At 36.9% G+C, this 23,246-nt stretch overlaps 1 protein-coding gene across 6 annotated transcripts in view; it reads left to right on the top strand.

Annotated features, from left to right (window-relative positions):
• The window catches only part of CTNNA2 (catenin alpha 2), a 1,267,087-nt gene that overhangs the window by 1,219,741 nt on the left and 24,100 nt on the right, over positions 1-23,246 (top strand). For 3 of the 6 annotated variants that reach the window (XM_012555844.1, XM_023732391.1, XM_023732392.1), the window contains 3 exons: positions 1,289-1,394; positions 6,023-6,157; positions 17,039-17,182. In XM_012555844.1, coding sequence (XP_012411298.1) covers positions 1,289-1,394; positions 6,023-6,157; positions 17,039-17,182 — 385 coding nt within the window. The remainder of the gene's footprint in view (positions 1-1,288; positions 1,395-6,022; positions 6,158-17,038; positions 17,183-23,246) is intronic. The other 3 variants (XM_004369146.1, XM_023732394.1, XM_004369147.1) reach the window with 2 other exon arrangements.

Genomic DNA, 23,246 nt, shown 5'->3' with positions numbered 1-23,246 from the left:
TCTTTATGAAAGCAGATTGCCAGGCCTTTCTTCTGCAGTGCCACTGGTTTTGTTTGAACCACCAACCTTTCAATTAGTTGTTGTTGTTGTTAGGTGCCGTTGAGTTGGTTCCGACTCATGGTGACCTTATATACAACAGAACGAAACACTACCTGCTCCTGTGCCATCCTCACAATCTCTGTCTGAGCCCTTTGTGGCAGCCACTGTGTCAGTCCATCTTGTTGAGGGTCTTCTTTTTCGCTGACCCTCTCCTTTACCAAGCATGATGTCTTTCTCCAGGGACTGTTTCCTCCTGATAATGTGTCCAAAGTATGTGAGACGAAGTCTGGCCATCCTCACTTTTAAGAAGCACGCTGGCTGTACTTCTTCCAAGACAGATTTGTTCATTCTGGCAGTTCATGGTATATTCAATATTCTTCACCAACACCGTAATTCAATTAATAGTTGATTGCAAACCATTTGCATCACCCAGGGACTTTATATACATCTATAGTTGTTGTTGTGTGCAATCGAGTCAGTTCTGACTCATATTGACCCTATATGACAGAGTAGAACTGCCTCATAGGGTTTCCTAGGCTGTATTCTTTACGAGAACAGATCACTGGGTCTTTTCTCCTGCGAAGCTGCTGGTGGGTTTGACCATTCATTTAGCAGCTGAGCATTTAACTATTGTGCCACTAGGACTTGCTCCCTATCTTTCTATCTGTCTGTCTACCTACCTACACACACACACACACACATACACACACTTGGCACAGTATGGAAGATGTGGAAGACGATGTATTTGCATTTATTTTGGCTGGACTCAGCTTTAAATTTCGAATCTATGACTTGTGTAAGCTTGGATGAGTTAATTGATCTTTTTTGGCACATTTTCCTGTTCTCTACAATGGGAATGATTATACCCACTTGCTATAGTGGTTATGAGACCAAATGAGGCAGTGCGTATAACAGCATCAGACACATGGTGAGCACTTTCAGATTAAATTTCCATTGTCCTTGGGGTGATCATCTTTTCTAAAGAACCACTGTTTAAAAATATAGAAATGAATGTAAAAGATAAAATGTGAGGATGCACATCAAAATATGAGAAAATAGTCCCTAAAAATGAATTGATGTGGACTATTAACATGAAAATTGAAATAAATCAAGAAAACTTTCAAATTTTCACGCACATAGCCACAGCCAAATCAAATACAACACCAGAATCCTGGATAAGGGATATGGTAGATTTGTCTGATTCCTGTCATTAAGTGGACTTCTAATTATGTTGTATATGTTGTTTCAGAGGTAAAGGCCCATTGAAAAACACATCTGATGTCATTAATGCTGCCAAGAAAATTGCCGAAGCAGGTTCTCGAATGGACAAATTAGCCCGTGCTGTGGCTGATCAGGTAATATAAGAGGGAAGAGGGAGCAGATTCTGAGTGGAATCATTAATTAGCACTTGGGTTCCCTAATGGGTTTTATGCATTCTATAAAATGCCTCTGAAGAATGAATTGTTGGTATCACTAACATTTTACAAGCTAGCCTTGAATTCTGCTGAGACTGAGCTGATGGCAGAGGTTGGTTCATATGGCCGTAAATTCCTTGAGAAAGAAGAGCCCCTACTACTTAGGAGGCAGAGCCCCCAAAGAGTTAAGCTATATCCCAATCGTCCTCATGCAGAAAGTCTGTGAAAGGGGGTGGGGGGAGAGTGTTGCCTCTTGCTATTTAATATAAATCTCACTGTACCAATGCTCTTCATAAATGGGATTAATCTGCATGATGGAACTTCCAGATTTCACCTTAATTTTCAGCCAGACTCAAAGGCATCAGAGATAAATAAAATTCTCAGAATATCTCTTGTGCTTTCAGGCCAAACTAGCGTGCACATTAAAATAGTCCTCAATCTCACCTCGAATGTTTATTTCCAGGTTTTTCATCTTATTTAGCTTCATTTGGAACTCTAAGATCCTACTTTAAATATGCCTTGCTGCAATGATGTTTCATTTCTTGTAAGAGTACTTTAGGCAATAGACCTTACCAGATAGCTGATAATAATCCTTTTAAGCAACAGTGGCTTACAATTTGAACCATTTATAACCAAAATATAAAATAAGCTCCTTAAATATAAAATATTAATAAGCTATTACGTGCTATACTATTTTGAGCATGACTTTGCTTACTAGACTATAATACAGTGATGCTCTTCGAGGATGCTCTTCCATAAAGACCCTGGTTCTCTATGTCTGCTGAGTCCTTGTATTACTTAGTAGAGTTTTCCTACCTCATTCCTTAATATTAGGCTTTCTGTTCTAAACACTTGCTTCTTTCAACATCCCAGGCTCTAGAATCCTTTAAGTCAATACCAAATTGTCTCATCTCCTAAAGGCTGAAAAGAACAGATGACTAAACTTTTAGGATTACATTTCAAATAAGAACTGACAGACTGTCTCATAGACTTTGCAAATAATACATTTTATGAATTTAATTGTTTAAACATGTTTGGTGGTTAATCTCAGGGAATTTTTTTCTTACCTTGACATTTTTGTGAAGCACTTAATAGTTGACATTATCAAAGAAATCGAGAAATACCGTAATTTGAGAAACCGCCTTCATCTGGGGAAGTAGAAGACTAAATTATGGCTATTTCTAATTTCAGGGAAATATAAACTGCAAAGTAACCTGAAGTTTAAAGTATAAGTTAAGCTTCATCAGACAGAGTTCCACAAGTATCCCAGAAAGTTCATGTGAAAGAAAAGAGAGCCAGTTAACCAATTTGAAAAGACACATGCAAGAAAAATGCCACGTTCTTTCCTGCAAATATTGAGAGGCATGAGGATGAGTGGAGTGACCGAGACTGATAGGTGGTTCTGGGAAGACTTTTGTTAGGAATGACTCCTTCCTTCCCAGGGAGGAGTGAGTGAGGTTTAGATGGCTTTTCTGTTATACTCTGAATCTTAGTGGCTAGATATGTTTAGGCTCCTCAAGTTCAACATTTTTAGTTGTGTTTTTCATTTTAAGCTTACATTTCCGGACTTTATTCTCCAAGAATTATGCAACTGAACTCCCAGAACAGTTTTGATCCATGGAAAACACACACCTACATACATACCAGGTTTCTGATTTATTTTGAAATTAAGCAACAGAGTATTTAACATGCTATTTTATAAACCTGTTGCCATAGAGTCAATTCCGACTCATAGCGACCCTATCCAAACCTAACCCATTTCTGTCGAGTTAATTCTAACTCATAGTGGCCCTGTAGGACAGGGCGGAACTGCCCCATAGGATTTCTAAGGTTGTGATCTTTACGGAAGCAGACTGCCACATCTTTCTCCCTTGGAGAGACTGATGGGTTCGAACCGCCAACCTTTCAGTTAGAGACTGAGCACTTAACCACTGCACCACCAGGGCTCCTTTGCTATTTAATAATGACTTTTAAAAATAAACAGATGAAGCTTATACACAACACTTTCTTCATGGCATGCTTACTGTGATTAGATGTGAAGCACCTTGCAATTTTTTTTTAAAGTTTTATCTGAATGGGACGTTTATTTCTCAAACTCTGCCCCTATTTCCATGGAGTAAGAGTATTTTTCCTGATCCATCATGCCTTTTTGTGCATGCTTTAAACGCTTTGTTTGAAACAATAGAATGGAATGAGTGCTACCAAGGAGTTGATTGGTTGCTTTTATTTTGCCTGAAAATATTTTTATGAAGATTTGAGATATGCATGCAATATAAACCTTTTATGGACTGCTGCATTTTTTAATTACTGTTCCATAGAGATAGAACTTCCAGTTTAATTTGCTGCAAGGTATTCATATTGAAAGCCTTGTCAGCCCTTTAGGGAGATATCATTTTAAAGTTAATTCCTTTCAGTATATGGGTCTCTGGAGTAGAATAAATATTACAGTATTAAGTACTTGTAGGCAGCTAAAAACAGTCTCTCTGGGATTCTTTCTTGATAAATAGTGAAAAAAATACCACAGTGGTAAGTGTTATGTGTAAAAGAGACCCCTTTGTTGCTTATTAAATAAATGACATGTCAAAACCAGTGACTTCACAGTATTGAGGAATTATTTCTTGAATCCTCTTTCTGAAGCTTGAAGGAAACTTAGCTTGGAGTCTTTGTCTCATATTCTTTTTCTAACTTTAGTTTTGACTGTAAGTACTTCTATTGTACTCTTTTTCATCAAGGTATCTAGTAGTTGTATTTCCTTTATAAGTGCCCAGTTAAGCCAAAACTATTAAATGGCCTAGGGCAGCTTGAGCTGAATATTTGATAGCAATAGGAATATATTTGAAGTGCTGGGTAGCCATTGGTATTGTAGCCTCAGAAATGTTTCAGTGAGTCATGTAAATGTCGATGGAAGAATTCTGCTAAACTCTGTACTTAATGGACATCTACCCACTTCAGTCACAATGAGAATTTAAACTCCCTAGTAGCCCTGGTGGAGCCCTGGTGGCGCAGTGGTTAAGCATTGGGCTGCTAACCAAAAGGTCAGCAGTTCAATCCCACCAGCTGCTCCGGGGGACAAAGATGTGGTAGTCTGCTTCCATAAAGATTACAGCCTTGGAAATCCTATAGGGTAGTTCTACTCTGTCCTATAGGGTCACTATGAGTCAGAATTGACTTGACGGCAATGAGTTTAGGAGCCCTGGTGGTGCAACGGTTAAGCACTTGGCTGTTAACAGGAAGACTGGCGATTGGAACCCACCCAGTGGCTTCATGGGAGAAAGATCTAGCCACCTGCTCTCCTAAAAATTACAGACTAAAAAAGCCCTGAGGGGCAGTTCTATTCTGTCACATGGGGTCACCATGAGTCGAAATTGACTCAACAGCACCTAACAACAAGAACAACCATAGTTGTACCACCCATTTGTCAGTTTGTCATATTATGGTGGTTTGTGTCTTTCTTCAATGCTGGAAGCTATGTTACAGGTAATACAAATACCAGTAGGGTCACTCATGGTGGACAGATTTCAGTGGAGCTTCCAGACTAAGACAGACTAGGAAGAAAGGCCTGGTGATCTACTTCCAAAAATTAGGCAATGAAAACCCTGTGATCACAACAGAACGTTTCCTGATAAAGTGCTGGAAGATGAGGCTCCTAGGTTGGAAGGTACTCAAAATACACAGTGGCCCCAACAACGGACTCAAACGTGCTAATGATTGTGAAGATGGTGCAGGACCAGGCAATGTTTCATTCTGTTGCTCATGGGGTTGCCATGAGTCAGAGCCAACTCACTAGCAACTAACATCCACAACAACCACCACCACAGTCGACCCTGGCACATCCATTGAAAGCCTCTGCTCTTCCTCTTCAGAATTCATTCCAGTTGGCTTTAACTTCATTCTACTCAAATCAATTTCTCTTACACTACTCATGAACTATCCTAGAGTCTTTCATTTAAAGGGAGTTTATTATGGTGCTAAAAATTTTGATAAATATGGGAATATAAAAAGTGATACAGACTTTTTGGAGTGAATGATACATTCCTTTGAAAATAAAGGAAAATAATTGATTTTTCCCCCAGCTAGTTGAATTGAAACTCTATCTTATGGCGTGGCAGAGAGATTGCACACAGAGGAGTTTCCTTGTTGCCACCATTACTTTGGTAGTTATTATGCTATGGTTACGTTATTATTTGGTTGCATTAAAAGAACTTTTCATGTTGTGAATGTTGAATGGGGCACCAGGAAGACAAGTGGAGAATATTTAATTTTCCTAACAGTTCAGAAGACAATTGGTTAAAAATACTGATAACCATCTACAGAAGTCCCAGTAAGACTTTCTGGAAGATCTTCAAATATTCTCTTTATAAAATTTTATTAAAGTAGAGGCAACCATTCTAAACTATTGGCTGTAGGCTTCCTAAAATACACTATGCAGAAGTTAAGTTCAATGGATGTAGTTAAAGTACATGACACTGAAATCATTCTTTCTTGCAGCTTTTATATAGCAAGTGTTAGAAACTAAAGAGTACTTACTGATTGAGATCACCTTTTTTTTTTTTTTTAATGTTTTATAGTGTCCTGATTCAGCATGCAAGCAGGATTTATTAGCCTACCTTCAACGAATTGCCCTGTATTGCCACCAGCTCAATATCTGCAGCAAGGTGAAGGCAGAAGTGCAGAATCTGGGAGGAGAACTCATTGTGTCAGGGGTAAGCTGGGGCTCGGACTTCACAATTTAAAGTTTCCACTGTTGTACTTCCAAAGCCAGCATTCTTGGCAACAGTACTGCTAATAACACCAAACTACAGTGATTCATAGGGAGGTTTTCTTTTTATTATTAATAAATGTTATCACCATTATTCCAGAGTTTACAATAACTCACAAAGAGCAATTTGATTTTCCAATTACCCCATGTTTATACTATCCTTGTAAAATCTCCATTCTTCACAAGAAAACTAATTTCATAGTCTGGAAACTCACTGCCAAGCTGTGACTATGATAATTATTTGGGGCTTTTGTATATTTACCCATGGTGACGCTATTCCCTTTGTTAGTCACAGTAATTTTCATTTTGCGTTCAGGAGCCAGCCTCTCTACGTGTGGATTGTGTTCACATGTTAGAGATGATGACAACAATAGGAATTCATTCATTCAGGTTCCAATGCACACTAGGTTATTCGCAACCCTTGAAAGCCAGAAGATGTTTGAATTTTATACAGGTTGATGTGCTGTTGCCAAAAACTAACATAATTGTCAAACACTAACAACTATATATCCTTTGCTCCATCACTCTAATGTTGCTCTTCTCGTGAAAATAGAATTACCGGGTCCATTTTCATCAAATGCATAGATATGACAAGTTCAACAAGTATTTAGAAGAATCACAATTTCTTGGCAAGATTTCCAAATGTATGTGTTGAGGTGCTTCACCTTGGCTTCTTTTCCTCCTTTCCCTTTCTCTCAACACAGGGTGCCCTTTATTGTGAAATGTTTGCAAGTCCAGAGGTATGGCTCTGCCACCTTTAGTTCTTTTCCCAGTCAATAGTGATGCTGTCATTTTAAGTGTGGCCTTACCAGGAACATAACGTTATCAACATGGTGAATGCCTTGTAAAAATCAGGCTGGTCACGAAACTCAATTCTTCCTGAAGCCATTTTCAGAAATTCAGCAGTTTGACCATTAGGTAAAAAATATGTGGAAAAATGATTCTTGAATCCAAATGCTTCATTTCCTATATTGTTTGCCTTGCAGAAAATATAGCTGGGAAAAGAGCTGATCTGTCTGTCATGGAGGTGCCATCTGGAAAGCCCGCTCCATGCAGTCCCACCTAGAGTTCAATAAATTGGCTATTTTGTGCCTCTTTCCAAAGCACAGTTACCTCTTTGCATTTCCAAAATGGTCCTGCTTCAACATTCTTCAACAACCAAGAGCAATCTGTCTTGCAATGTGTCCTCTCTGCCAAGCTGGTGATTACCTGGATTCTCTCAGTCTAGAAGTGATCAAAACATTGCATCTCCCTTGCTTTCTTTCTTATCTTCAGCCTCAATGGTATAGTTTCCCATACCATTCTGCTTTCATGTCCATCTGTACACAGCAACTGTGGAACTGAGTGCTTTTTGTTCAGCTTGCCTCGTGTGCTTTCATTTGTTACTTTCCAAATCTTATTATTTACATGGATGCGCAAAGCATCTTTGTGGATCTCAGACTCCACGACCTCATTCTGGATGATATTTTAAGAGCAGAGTTGCTTTCCATCATCCTCTCAGTACCCATTGTTAGTGGTCACTGCCTCCAGAGTTTCATTTCCATTGTCTTTTCCTCATTTAGATGTGGCTCAAACCATCACTGGCTTTTATCACTTGCACTGTTGGCATTTGTGAAGGTGTTTGAAATTGAGAACACCATCAAGAAGCCTGTTTCCTTCTTGGAGTCTTATTGGCAATGTTCATAAATCCTTGCATGGGACAAGGCTTCTTTTAGAGGAATGGTATACAACTTTATAGTAAGTCTGAGTCAAATGCATCGTAAAGATTTGCTATGTATCGCACAGCTTGGGGCCTGCTCTTGGCCTCTCATGATTTTCCAAAGCTTGATTGCTGTTTGGCACCATACCTGCATCTGTAGTCTGCTTGTCTTTGCCACTTCTGCCTCCATCTTTTTTCTTCGTCCTCCTACACTGATGGCCAATGGAGAAGGAAATCAATATGGTTATTTTGCAAAATAGCCATAAATTACCCTCAGAAGTTCTGAAAGTTAAGAATGTGAGACCCCATACACACAAACTTTAATGATTTTGCCAAGAAAATGCACCTATGCTTTGGGCACCATTTACTTTGTGGGTAGGCATGAAAAAAATGGATGTATTTTTATGGAGAAGCCACTGTAGTTCATTGTGCAATCAAAAAGAAGAAGAAATACTTGATTGTTCTTTTCCTTTTTCCTGTGTGTTTATGAATATAAGATTCAAACCTGTGGCTTCTTCTCCAAAATATGTAAAAATAGGGAGGTATATTTGTTAGAGGTCCAATTCTCTACTAAAATAGAAGAGATGTAGATATATTAATTCCATTGTGCCAAGAAAAATGGTTTGGATTTCAAAACAGAGAGCTATCCTTTTATAGTCTTGTGCTGGCATGATGACCGTATGTTAAACAAAATTCACACATGCATAATTATGTACCATGTCAGCGTGCTTATGTTTTATGTGATTCTATGTGTACAAACCGGGATAGGCCTCTTCTCCTGTGTCTGCCTTTGACTTGAGAGGTAGGACAGGAACACGTGACAAGTCACGGAGAGAATGATTGCAGAATTTCTTCATGGGTCATGATGGGGAACTAGAGAAAGAAGGCAGTCCAAGATGCATGTCTATATGTATATCTTCTTGGTCGCACAGCTACTACCTAAAAAACACCATTAGCTTTCTGTCTGGGAATCAAATTTTTTAACTCATTGGCTTAATCTTTTCTCGATACCCAAAAGGTCCCATTCTTAATAAATCTCAAAGTAGAAGATAAGTTTGTGAGCTAATTTGGCTCAGACTGGTACTAAGTGGTAATGGTGGGGAAAAAAAAAATACTAAGAGAATGATAGAAATGTTAGATTTAAAAGTGGGGAAAATTGAGGCCCAGTAGACAAAACAACCAGTTAGTCTATAAACTGGCTTTATTTGTTTCCTTAGTTTAGTGTTTGCTTGCGTATTTACTTACTCTCTTAAGCCAGTTTACATGTTTTTTGGAACAAGGAATGTTGAAAGAAGAAAAATAGAGAGGGAAGGAAGGAAGGTGAGAGGGAAGGAGGGATGAAGGAAGGGAATACAAGGGAAAGAGAAACTTAAATATAGCTTATCATAAGTTAGTTTAATGCAGGTAATGTCCATTAAACGTGACAGCTTATATTCACCATAGGAGAAAAGTAGAGCCAATTAAAAAATATGTAAATATTAATTTGGATACGAATATGTTCCAAATTAATAAAGATATCCATGATCTGGAAATTACCTGCATATTGGATGATCACATTTTTAACTAAGGTTTTTATTCACTAGATTTCAGAGAATTTACTGGGCACTTTTTAACTTTAAAAATGGAGACATGCGTATGGATCTGGAAGAATCAAAATCATTCCATGACCTTTGATTATCTTTAGCTATACTTTGTGTATTATTCTAAATGAGATTGGAAGCACTCATGCAGCATTTTATAATTATGCGCATTGAATATAAAGCATCCTGATAAAACTGAAAAACTCTACCTGAAATTTAAAAAAAAAAAATTTCAACTTTAGCAGGAGCTCCATTGTAACAATGAAACCAGAGCACAAGAGCTGCTCTGGAGAGGAATTTGATGTTCAGATCAGAAATGGGGGGACTCTGCTGTACCTTACATGAAAATCGTACAGATTTTAATGAATGTTACTGTATATAAATGTCTTTCTTCATACTAACAAAATCTTGGAAGGATAGAATAAGTCATCCAGTTACATGAGCAAAGTTTGGAGGTGAGGGACATTAGTTGCATAACTCTGCCGGCTGATTGAATGGCGCCCTGAACTGTTCTGAGAGAGTGAGAAGCCTGCCCTAATGTGGGAGGTAGTTTCAGCATGTAGCTCTGTTGCATTTGTTCTTTGCCATATAAATCTCTCCCTTCTAAATCTGAATCTCTCTCAGTTAGATTGTGGAGTGAAGTTTGACAAGGTGAGCAGGTATAATTTGTGACAGAGTTAGGATGTGAATTGGCAAAGAGAAAATTGGAGAATAAGGGTCAATTACAGTCATTTTTATTTGCCCATGTTTCACATCATTAAAAAAAAATGGACCCCAATTAAAGTCAAAATGAACATTCATGATGAGAGAAGAAAAACATTCCTAAAAATATTGAAGGTGATGATATTCAAATCAAACCTACCTGACACGGGCATATGATAAAAAATACACATGTGCTCTTTTACACACACATCACTTGATTTGACATTTACTCCTTTACCCACCTAATAAACAATAATCAGAACTGAACAAATGGCTCATAACTGTGACCTATCTGATCCAACATAATTTGAGGTTTATTTGTACAATGCTATATATGTGTGTATATATATATATATTTTAAATTTTGGTTTGTTGAGATGAGCATTGAATTATATTTGAACAGTTCTGTTTCCTCTATAGAAAAAGTGCCAGTATTTTGTAATAATATGAAACTTGCATTGAAATAAGCATTACACCTAATTGTGTATACCTTTATTTACCTTAAGCAATATTTTTGAGGGAAAGAGTCTTTTATATCTTCTGATGCTATCTATCATAAATTTTTGACTAGGGTATGTCTACTGATCAACAGAAAAAGTGTAAATGTTCACTATTTCAGTATCTACTTCAATTTGGGTTTGGCATGCATTTCTGTGCTTTGTTCAAACAAGAGAGTATGTATTCAGGGCATTTACAGAAGTTCAAAGAGAGTTTATCCAGAGGGTAGACCATTAAATATTTGGGCTTAAAGGACCCTTCTTGACATAGGGAGAGTAGGAGAGGCCAGTTCTAGAAAGAGGAGGAGAAACAAACTTCAGATTATATATCTGGAATGAGGGATAGTGGGAGTACTCTGTGACAGTAAGAAAGTTAACCAGGTATTTATCATTTGCAGAATGGCAGTATTTCTTCGCATGCACTTTGCCTAATATGGTTTGTTGCCTAATTCAATCTTTCTCCCAAAAACTTACCCCCAACCTGTTACGAGGGTAAAACACATAGCTATTTAATTCCAGTTCCTGCACTAAGCCTCCCCTGGTTACCATTTGCATTAGTATGCATGGTCATCGATATTCGTACAACTCAAATTATATAAACCCTCAAAGGGAAATAACCCTTAAGTGGTTTTTCAGTGCAAATTCATTCTCCCAGTGTTGTAAAAGTGACATGTAACCAACTCAGAACAATTGCTTTTTGGGAGAAATGGGAAGTTAATAGGAATTTTTATAAGAACATAAAACCTCCGTGGGTGTAGGGCATCATAGGAAATTTTGTACACATCACACTGCACCTGACTCCCTGAATTCAAACAGCCTTGTGCAAAGGAAGATGGTATACTGCTTTGCTCTAAGAAAAAGTGGCTCTTCAGTTACATACTCAGTGACAGTAACCCTAAATTTATCAACATGGGCAGTTCTACTCAAAGAAAAAAAAAATCAGTTATTCGCTGATGGAGTGAAACCAATTGGCTATCTTACTGGTTTTACACATAGGAAAATACAGTATCACTCCAATGCTCTCATTTTAAAAGAAGAAAATAGGGCTACGTTGTAGCAGAGCTGGGACTTGAACCAAGTAAACAATTCTTTTTACCGTCAGTGGAGACATGGATTGACCTAACTTTGATTTACTCAGTGGATTGATGTGATTGTGTCACCAGAACTTATGGGCTGAGGGGTTATTTCCCTTCTAGTTTGAGGATATTATTGTTGCTAAGAGTAGAAGAAGTTAGTGACTTTAAAAAGAGTCTCTTATCCCCAGAAATATCAAGGCCATTACTTGTCATTCAATTAATGAGCTTCCATTCTTTCAGATCTTAGACGTTTTTCATGTTTTAAGAACTTCTAGTTAAACAAGGGATGGCAAATAATTCACACCTTAATCTACTGGCAATTAATGCTTTACATTTCATTTTCTATTCCTAGGATTATTTGGCAGGAAACGAATAGTCATGATTTGTGAAAACTTAGACATATGGGAGGTACCCAAACAAGAGGAGACAATTGCACGTATCTCGGGGTATCTGTGAAGCACAGGCAACCTATTTAAGAAATACAATACTTTTTATTTTTGTAAAGTTTTCACATGAGATACATTCTCATTCTGAGATGTTGTCCAGATGTGATAAACGTCTGATTTCATTCTAAGATAATCTTTATTTACTAATATGTTTTCAGTTATTAATGTCTGGAGAAGTATCTTGGAAACTCCCCTCACATTTTCAATCAGTCTTGGATGTGTAAGGGCAAATTATTCCTTTAAATGAACCAAGTAATTATGGGACATCAAAGTGTTGAGTGGATTCCTTTATTTAGAAACAGTGTCTGTAAAATCTGCCCTGGCTTTCCGGTTCTCCTGTATATAAGTCGATTTGTCAGCTCTAGTCAAGAAGTAGGTTAATTTAGAATTGGCTGCCTAAACCCATTGTCTTTTTTCTTGTTCTTACTTGCCCTAAGAATTCCTGGACTGATGCAGGTAAAGAAAAATAAGTTAAAATCCGAACCAGTTACTATTAAATATATAAAGAAGTATAAAAGAGAGAATGAATATTAAAACCACGTGCTAAAGATTATCTGAGGATTTCACTATTGATTCTGTACATTTTTTTTTCCATTACCTCAAATAGCTGAGAGTAAGGGAAATAAAGAGACCCCCATAGCAAATCTGAGACAGGATTTTTTGTTCACTTGTTGTTGTTGTTGGGTGCCGTCAAGTCAATTTAGAGTCATAGAGACCCCATGTGACAGGGTAGAACTGCCCTGTAGGATTTTCTAGGTTCTCATCTTTATGGGAACAGATCACCAGGTGTTTCTCTTGCAGAGTCACTGGGTGGGTTTGAACTACCAACTTTTTAGTCAGCAGCCGAGCACTTAATCTTTTGTTCTGTACTGGATTTGATAAAATTTTGACAATATTTTTCTAGAAAAATATCAGTGTTTTCGTAAGTTGTTCCCAATTTGCAATTAAAATGTAGCAATCAGAGCTTCAAAAGTTTATTTCTTGTTCACGTAAAAGCATTTTTTTATTCACTGAATTCATCAATTCTCTTGCATCCCTACCGCGTAAAAGGCACAGAGCTAAATATTGATGTGAATGAGGATATTAAAGTCTCTTTATTGCTAATACCAAATAATTTCTATGAAAAGCATAAATATTTTCTGTCCACTGTGTTTTTTTAAGCTGCATATTCTATGTTCTTTTTTTTTTTATTTATTTAGTTTCTCAGCTTACTGAAATGTTTAGCATTCTTAGCTAAAATAGCAGGGTGTCTGTTGAGCCTCCATGTATTCACTGTTTTTCCTGGTTTATTACATTCTAGAAATAAAATTGTGTTTAACTTACTGTTGTCTACATCCCATCCCTGCAGATTATTTTGTCAAGTGCTTTCTCCAGCCTCATTTAAATGATTCATAAAATATGGCTTTGATCACAGCTCTTAGAAGAGAAACATGTGGCATATTATGGCCCATGTATATCATAAATAGGCAAGGCTTCTGGAAGGGCAACGTGGCGTTTCCTTGGTTCAGTTTTCTCTTCCTGCTTGAGAACACATTGTCTTATTCTATTCTGAACGGTCATTTCACTTCTGAGCAATGAATATATTTCACATATTTCATCATAATCCTATTCTCTTAAAGGCAAGCTTTCCTCATTTAATCTTTTCTTTCATCAGTATTTCCACTATCTTATTTTATGACTTTTCTCTGAAGACCTTCATCTGTACATATTCCTTCCAGATAATGAACTTGACTGGAATCGTGACTAGGTGTTCTGTCAAATCTGTGCGACCTGTCTCTTGAACTCTGTCATCCGTTTTCTTTTGCAATTGTATTTTGAAATTGAGAGAAAAAGAAAGGAAAAGAAGAAGAGAGAGAAAATATCCCAGTGAAGTCCTAGTCAGCATCATCTTTGAAGAACTGTGTACTCTTTTAGCCCAAGGTTCTGTATATGAGATAGCACCATAAAACACAATTTGATACATGGTTTCTTTATTTAGGAACGCTCATTTCAGATTCTGCTGCTATCAACATGAATCAGAGTCTCTGTTGCTGAGATAATTCTATTTAATAATAGAATGGTCAAACTGGTGCCAGCTGCCTGATCATGACCTCCAGGATGAATTACTTTGTAAATGCATCTGTGGGTTATTCTTTTGGAATGTATAAATATTCCACCTGACTTTTCTCAATCCTTTATCCTAAGAAGTTAAACAAACAAAATGTACCCCAAACAAACAGAAGTTGGAAACCAACCCTACATCTCTCCAGTTAGAAGAAAATTATAACCATAACTACCATAACAGGGTCTCTTGACTACTGAAATCCTGCATTCACTTCACATCTTGTCTTGAAGGGCTACTCATCTATTTATGTGATGTCATGGGAAATGTGCATCAAATCCACGATTGCAGTAAGACTTAGTTTTCATGAAAAATGTCAACAGGCTACAGATCCTAAGAAAAGTCAGAAATTATCTGATCTTGTCATTGCACCCTGTGTCAAAGAAAGTTGTGTTGTTTTAACTAATATCATAATTAAAGGCATTATCACAATCAATCTTTCTAAATTCACCTAAAAGATCAGCACGGTTCACCATTTCTGCATCCTTTTGATGCAGCCTAGTTTTGCATTGGGATCCTGAAGTCATACTCCATTTCCAAACAGACAATAGGTAATTAATAAGAAATACGCCAATAGATTATAATCTAAATCCATCTTTTTAATTTCAATATTTAAAAAGTGTTTAACTCCATTTTTATTCTAGTATTCTAATGTTGAGCGAAGTGTACCTTCTTTGTGAGTAGTAAGAAAAATTAATGTTTATTGAAGAATGGACAATTGCATCATTTAATCTTAAAATAATGACCTTTACATTTTATATAAAAGACTAGATGACCCAAGTAAGCTTCTAATACATGATAAACAATTTTGAAACTGAGAAATAGTGGTAAATGACTAACACGCCCTTACAATAGGGAAATCAGGAGATGCCCAAGTTATGTAACCAAATTGGATTGTTAGATTAAAAATAAATCTAGGCTAAACCAGCTAGTCAATTGTCCAGTATGTGAAAATTAAAGGAAATAAAACTTACTAAGACCACTGATTGTGAAATCCCACACGATAAAACATGTTCATTATGGAATTTGAAATTAGACCTAGAATTGGTGAAATTGGAAATAGAATAAAAAAGACGGCAAAGAAAACATATTCAGAGCATTACTCCTTTTGCTAAAAAGTACAGAACAAGTCAAATATTAAAAAAAAAAATAGCATTTCTTTTTATTTGGGAGATTTTTTTTTCTTTTCTATTGTCTTTAATTCTACATTTATTTTGAAGTGCAAGATGGGAGTGATTTTACTAAATCCATAATCAGTTTGAACTTAGTAGCTTCTGTATTTTATACTGCTCCCTGATCTGCCAATTTTGCTTTATTTTAAATTGTGATTAGTGTAATATAAACATATGTAGTTAGTGAGCTCTGAAATGACAGGATTAGAAATAGAACTATATTGCCTTAAAAAATGAACTTAAAATCCCAAATAACGAATTTTGTAGAAACAGGCTTGGGGCTTTACCCATTTATGATGCTGTGAATTGTAAGCTACTATTTTGAATCTTTGCTTCTACCAAAATATTTTCTGTGGAAGGAGATGTTTTTACTCTTTATATATTCCACTGGGCAATGAAGGCCTGGCTTCCACATGGGTAGTTTCAGAACCTGTTGCTCTTCATTATCACCCATTACGTTTGTTTTGCCCTAATACCTGCTTGATAACTTTGAGCATTTCAAAAGTATTTTTAAACTTCTAAATCTCCATTGCTAACAAAAAAAAAAAAAAAAAAAAAGACCTTAGTGCTCTCCATTTTATTATCCCATCTTGTCTGCTTTCCCAAAAGAATTGGACCCAGAGGTTAAACAAAACTGACTATAATGACTACAGCAGAATTGCATGTGACAAAAACGTTTAGTCAGTTATCATCACTCGGTCACATAAATTTAACCTCTGAATCTGGCAGTGCAGGAGATCTCAGGATTGTAATAATCTTTCCCTTTGAGTTTTCTCCAATTTTGAAGATGGGATCTAAATACTCTCTTTAGATGTCTATTATTTTTGGTACATACAGAGGAACTTAGTCAAGATTGTCAGTAATATTTTATGTTGAAAAGAAAATTTTAAAAAAGAATTCTAAAGAGAAAAACAGGCATTGGTTGTTGGTTTATCTTTTAAATTGTGCCCTTCACACAACCCATCCTAAGGTGCAAAAAGGAAGAGTAAAAAGAGTTGCAGTTCTAGCAACTATGACTGCATTAGTCCTTCAGTGATCCCAATGAAAGAGGTAAGTATCCCTTTAAAGCCATGTACTGTCTGGATGTGCAGAGGCTGAGATCTTGACAAAGGTCACACAGCAGGGCGATGGAACCTTCGAGAAAGGAATCTGGGATCCCTGCAAATTGTTCCAGGCTTTAAGAGCTGCAGCCCTTGCTTTCTCTCTTGGTGATCTTCAATGCTTTAAATAGGGGATTCATCCCCTTTGAACCCCACTACCATTGTCCCCTACAATGCCTAACAAGGCAGGATGCTTCTCCATCCTCCTCCCAGGTGGTCCATTTGTCTGTTCAAGACAGCCAATGAGGAATCCAGATGGCCGGGCTGCTCAATATCAAGAAGGCCCATGCTTATCTCTTTCAGCACCTGATTCCTTCATATGCCTCTTTCTCCAAATTACCCACTCCCTCTTCCACTTCCCTAATCCCTTCCCAAGTAGGCTATGGATTTTTTTTTTTTTTTTCTCTTGCTCTCTCTCTCACTCTCTCTTTTCTGTATCTCTCGGAAATCAGACAGGAGTTCAGAGCACTTTCACTACCTTTTATGAGGTAGATTGTGATGTCATAGATGGGGGCAGGGCTAGTCAACTTTCTACCCACCTCCCAACCTGTGCTGAGGGAGCTCCGATCGGGAGTGGAAGCAGTGATTCCTCCATGGTGAGTAACTTCCATTTCTACTTAGTCTGTCTCTCATTGTACACATTATTTCTGAAGGCAGGGGGTGGTTTCAGGGAAGTGAGGAGATGCCCATTCAAGCCCTCTTTACTTACTGTTAGACAATTAAGGGCAAAGAACCTATTTATTCTTTATGTGGATCAGGAATTTCACACCACAGATATATTCTTCAAGGGTGATGTAAGCTTGAGAAGTGAAAATGGTGTTTTCATTTCTTTATTTTGCGATCTTTCTTCCCATTGAGACTGAAAATCATTACATATGTGGAATGAATCCAGTCTGGAGTCCTTTGATGAGCTTCTCCAAGGAAAGCTAGTTGGGAGGATGCATTTTTCTTTGTTTAGCAGATTTCAGGGTCATTGAATATCATTTATTGATATTTTCCCAGAGAATCAGTCTTCCTTTCTAAAATTGTCTAGTTAAAATATGAGGAAACTGATGCATAAGGGTTATCAACAAATTTGGTTTTGGTAAACAAATGAAAGTTTTCAATGCAAAGACTAAAGTTTTATTTAAAAGAAAAAAAGTAATCGCTCCTGCAAGTTTAAGGGGATAGCTGTTTCAAGATATCACAACCAAATTTGCTACCTTTTTTGATTCTGTTATTACAAGTCATAACACTGATGTTCTTTTGTAGGATCTCTTGGTAGGTAAGAGCTGTGAGAAGCTGCTGTTCTTTGTTTCATTTGGGTTTCTTTTATTACTGATTAGTTCTTTTTTATGCCTTAGTGTTTAGTAAGAAAAGATTAACAAGAGTGAGCATTTTTCTCCCCTTCTCTCCTTGTTCTTTCCTGGGTACTTATTAAAACTGTCAAGATATCAGCTTTTATATTAAAGGGCAAAGGAAGTTCCTGGAGGTGGTTACATTTTTAAGGGATGTCAAGGTATAAGGGTTTGACTGTCATAGACCTTGTTACTTTACACCTGGATGGAATGGAAGTATCCATTGTGGATCATGGATATTATGAAATATGCAAAGATGGTATCATTCATTCTTCAAAGTATGCATTCCTAGTTAACTAGCCAAGTATGGTCATTGGCATTGAAGGAATTGGGGGCAGTTTAAAATAAAGAGTCCTTTCTTTCTCATCAACATTTTCTCTGTTATGTGTATATATCCCTCCCTCCCTCAAATCTATGGAGCCATTATAGTTCAAAAGCATTAAAGCTGATAGTGGCCTTTTCAGTACCCCAGAGAGGAGAGTTCTACAGTTGTTTCCCTTCCTAAGCTTTGTAAACCTAAAGAAGTGACTCTACTTGTAGGGATTTCAGGCCAGATAAGGAAAGTAGGGCCATAACTGAACAATAGGACGATTTATGTGATCATCACCTGCAGTTAACCTAGTATTGCAATGTGACAATGATGCCAAAGTTTTATACGTTGCCTTATCCCTCATAAGTGTCTGGCCAACTTTCCATTAAAAGTGAGTACTAGACCCCTGAAACCCAGGTAGAAGCAAACCTTCAGTACCAGAAAAATCTGATGTCTAATCCTAGCTGAAGTTTTTAATGTCTTTTATCAACCCCTCACACAGCTGCCAGGTAAGAAATGCTCATATTTTACAAACCCTTGGAACACATTCATCTTTAAACTTCGTGAGTTAAGAACGGTTGTGTTGTGCGCTTGTGCAAATTCAGAGAGTCTCTCATGGAATGCCTTGTGCATGCACTACTTTATCTTCATGCGCATGTTTCATTTCCAGTGGTGTTCGGTGTTTTCTTTTTTTTAAATCAATTTTGTATGTATTAAAATTATAATTTGAAAATACATACATATCTTGGGCTCTAAAGGAGGCAGTGAAGTGTGATAGAAGTTGCATTCATTTGGGGTCTGAACTCTGGTAGTCTAGTTCTTTTTCTGTCATTGATTTGTTAGCTAACTCAAAGCAGATTAATTAGCTCTATTGCACCTCAGTTTTCTTATTTGTAAAATGAGGGCATAAATGTAGATCATCTAAAGGATCTATCCTAAAGTATTCCTATTCTAAAATTTTATGGTTTTATGATACGTTTTTGTAGAAATAGTTTATTGGAAAGGTATTGAATAGCTGATGAGATACAGCTTTTAAATTAGACATAGAATTAATCAAACCAGAAAAAGAAGTAGCCAAATCTAGACTTTAAAGTGTAGCTCTATCTGATGTAGTGCTACTTTGTTAATGATAGATGTAAGTGTTCCAGATTCTTTTAAATGAACAATATCATTTGATTAGCCTGCTAAATCTAAACCACTTAGAAAGTTTTGTATGAATTGACATCTTCTGAAGAGAAGCTGAGTCTATGATAGTTAATTATGTGTTTATTTGGAAGACTAAATTTTTTTTTTATTCCATACCTTTGTGATGTTTTAATTATTTGAGATTAAAAATATCCTCATCTATTAGGTAATGGATGAAAGTAGGTTTCTCATTGGGGCTCCAAAATTCAAAATTTTATATGCAGTATTGAAGGTATTCCCATGCAGTGTTTGGAAGGGTTAATGAGTAGGGAATTTGTGAGTACTATGGAGCTTGGCTGTTAACCAAAAGGTTGGCAGTTCGAATCCACCAGCTGCTCCTTGGAAACTCTATGGGACAGTTCTACCCTGTCATATAGGGTAGCTATGAGTCGGAATCGACTCGACCGCAACAGTGTTTATGTGCTATAGAGGAGCTCTGGTGGCACAGTGGTTAAAGCACTCAGCTGCTAAACAAAAGTTTGATGGTCCAAACCCACCAGCCACTCAGAGGGAGAAAGATGTGGCAGTCTGCTTAAAAGATTTACAGCCTTGAAAACCCTATGGAGCGGTTCTACTCTGTCCTACAGGGTATCTTTGAGTTGGAATCGACTTAACGGCAGTGGGTTTGGTTTTTGGTTTATGTTCTATAGGGGATAAAAGAAGTGTAGGCCTGGTTCTTGCACTTGAGGAATCTGTAGATGCACAGATGATTTGCAGTGTATACTTTGCATTAGTTAGAGGGCACTGTTTTTCATATGTCTTGCCTTCCAAGTTTCTTCCGAGATATTTGGCCTTTGTAACAGAATATCACCTAGCCTCTTTCCCAGATTCTAAAGATTTAGTAAATACATATGACTTGGTTTAGATCACCTAGTGGAATGTCTTAATTTCCTATCATGATATAAAAATTAACTTCTAGGATTTATTTATCTTAGGAAAACATTTTCAAAGACTAAACTTGTTTGACTGGGACTGTTGAAGTGGTATGATCAAAGTCAGTTTTAAAAAGCTAAAATCTCTCTTAGAACGAATATCTCAACAAAAATAATCAAGTAGAGGTATAAATAAAATTTTTTAAACAAAATTATTATAGATTATTAAAGGAAGTTATATATATCATGATTATGTTTGTCCCAAGAAAACAATAACAGGGATGTCAACTATTCCCCTCCCCCATATATGTTCCCAGAGGCCATTTTAGAAATAGAAGATCAGTTATGTTTATAATTCCACAGACAGTTATTGAGTATATAACATGTGATATTCACTGTCCCATGAACCATGAATGCATAGATAGAATTAGCGTGGAAAACAGACACATAAATGAGTAACCATGAGAGATTATAATAATCACTCTAATAAAAATGTATACAAAGTGGTATGGCATTCATGGAAAGAAGGGGAGGAATCAGAGAAAGTTTCATAACGTGGTTAATATTTTGGTTGATAACGTCATGGATAAGTGAACTGGAGATTACCAGTAGAGTAAAAGAGAGAGGACTATCCCAGGAGAGAAACAGAAAACCCATAGCATTGAGGTATATATGTGTTCCATAATGCCTAGGACTGAAAATGTCAGGAGGGTTGGAAAGAAGGAGAAAAGTACAAGGTGAAGTTAAGTTGGGGCTGAATGTCAAAGACGTTTTTCTGACCCGTGCTGATTTTAATGAGTGTTTCTTAAACACTCAAACGACCATCTGCTTGCCCATCCTAGCAGGAGCTTGGGAGGAGCCTGTGAAAATGCAGGATCCTGGAGCACACCTCACACCTCCTGAGATTATAGAGTTTGGGAAGTAAGTCCTGGGAATCTGTATTTAACTACTCCATTCCCCAGCACTCCCAGATGATTCATTTCCACACCAACGTTTCTGAATCTCTGTAACGCAATGAAACTGACTCATTGTTTCTATAATCTTGAGAGAAGTTTCAAAAATTAATAATCAAATTATTACTAGGAGTACAAGATTTGGGAAAAATAGTGTTTAATGGTAATCGGTATGGTCTTGAGAAAATTAATTTAAACTTTGGTTAAGCATGAGAAAGAATTTTCTAAGAATGACAGTTATTAAGTATAATGAGTTACTAAGTAATGCTATTGAATTTCCTTGAAGGAAAAGCATGAAGCTAAACATTAAAAAAACTGTTTTTCATCTTTCATAGTCATGCTCCAAGACAAGGAGTTAATGAGGATAGGAGCTAAGTTGTTCTACATCTGCCAACGTGTGGCAAGATAAGGGATACAGACAAAAGTCCTAAATATATTAGAATTCCCATCAGGACTGGAAAAAATCAAGCTCACATGCCAGTTCAGGGCCTAACCTATATCGTCCATGTTGAAAAGCACTGATTTCATAACCATATGTTTGAATCAACAATCACTTGAAGTGATAAGTTTTTCACTATTTTTTTCTTGATGGACAACAGCTGTGTCCTGCACCTGTCAGTCTGTAGAAAGTTATAGAACTGGTCAAAGATGCAAGAAGAGGGAAGCATTAGAGAGGTGTTCTAAAATTTACTGAGACATGAGAATGAGCCCTGGTCTGGAAAAAGGAGCTGGCTCACATGGGCCTCAGATCACAGCAAGAAGGATCAGTTCTGGATTTAACCCCAGATTGCTTTGCACACAGCTTGCCTGTTCCACAGAAAAGAAAGGTTGCCAGAATATTCTGTATTTATTTTTGTTTGAGAATTTATTTGCTTGGAAATCAAGAAATGATGGAGAACCTTATTTGTTTGTTTGCTTCTCCATATGCATCTCTGTTTCACCTAAATAGTTGTAGTATCTTCTCTTGGCAGAGATGTTATACCATCACATTCTAGAAGCAGCTGACTGGTAGGAAGCCTGCCATTAATTGAGCAAATCAGTTTTGGCACACTGACCTAAAGATAGATATATATATATATACATATACATTTATATGCATATTGAATTCTTTCAGATTTCTTACCAATGGTGTATAACTCCGTCATTGCCTTTCTTATTCTGGCCAGGCAAACACAACCTTGGATGGCTCTAAGAAGATGTGTCAGGCAAAATTATTTATCTTAAAGCCTAGCATTTTCTCTGAACAAAAGCCAAGCATAGAACAGTAACAGCCACATGATTTTGATTGCCACAGATCTGAAAGAGAATACCAAGTTCTCTTAAGGTAGATGTTAAAATTGTAAGCACAGGATTGCTGTTAGACATGGGTTTGGAAGCCAACTCTGCCTCTTACAATATGTGTTGGCATGCGGCAACATTATTAATCCGCATGAACTTTTACTTTTTATTTACAAATTGGAATAAGAATTTCTAATATAAATAAAACTATATTTACAGGGTCAATTGAGTGTAGTAAATAACGACAATTTTTATTATATTAGCTAAGATACATTGATAGCTTATTACGTGCCAAGCACTGTTATAAGAATTTGAAATGCACTGTGTAATCTTTTTATAATCATCCTGTGGAGGAAACACTACATCATCATTAAAAAGATTAGGGACATGAGGTTCAGAGAATTTAAGTAACTTCCTGGAAGTAACAAAGTTAGTAATTGCTACACTGAAGCTGCTTCCAGAAAGTCTTCTTTGATATTCTCTCACAGCATAGTTTTCAGTATCATTGCTTTTAAGACACTGCAGTGTAATTACTTATTAATTATATGTCTACCAACTAGTCTGTAAGCTCCATAAAGATAGAGAATGTGTCTGAATATTCTTAATTTTCCCCCTAAATACATAATGAGCACGTAATGCATGATTAATAGGTTAGCTTCTTTGCCATCCTGTCTTCCATTGTAGTAAGTTATCACACTGACAAATCCCAATAAATGATTCTGAGG

This window comes from Trichechus manatus, unplaced genomic scaffold, assembly GCF_000243295.1.
Source record: "Trichechus manatus latirostris isolate Lorelei unplaced genomic scaffold, TriManLat1.0 scaffold00004, whole genome shotgun sequence".
Classification (NCBI taxonomy): domain Eukaryota; kingdom Metazoa; phylum Chordata; class Mammalia; order Sirenia; family Trichechidae; genus Trichechus; species Trichechus manatus.
This window is presented reverse-complemented; position numbering and strand designations above follow the sequence as displayed.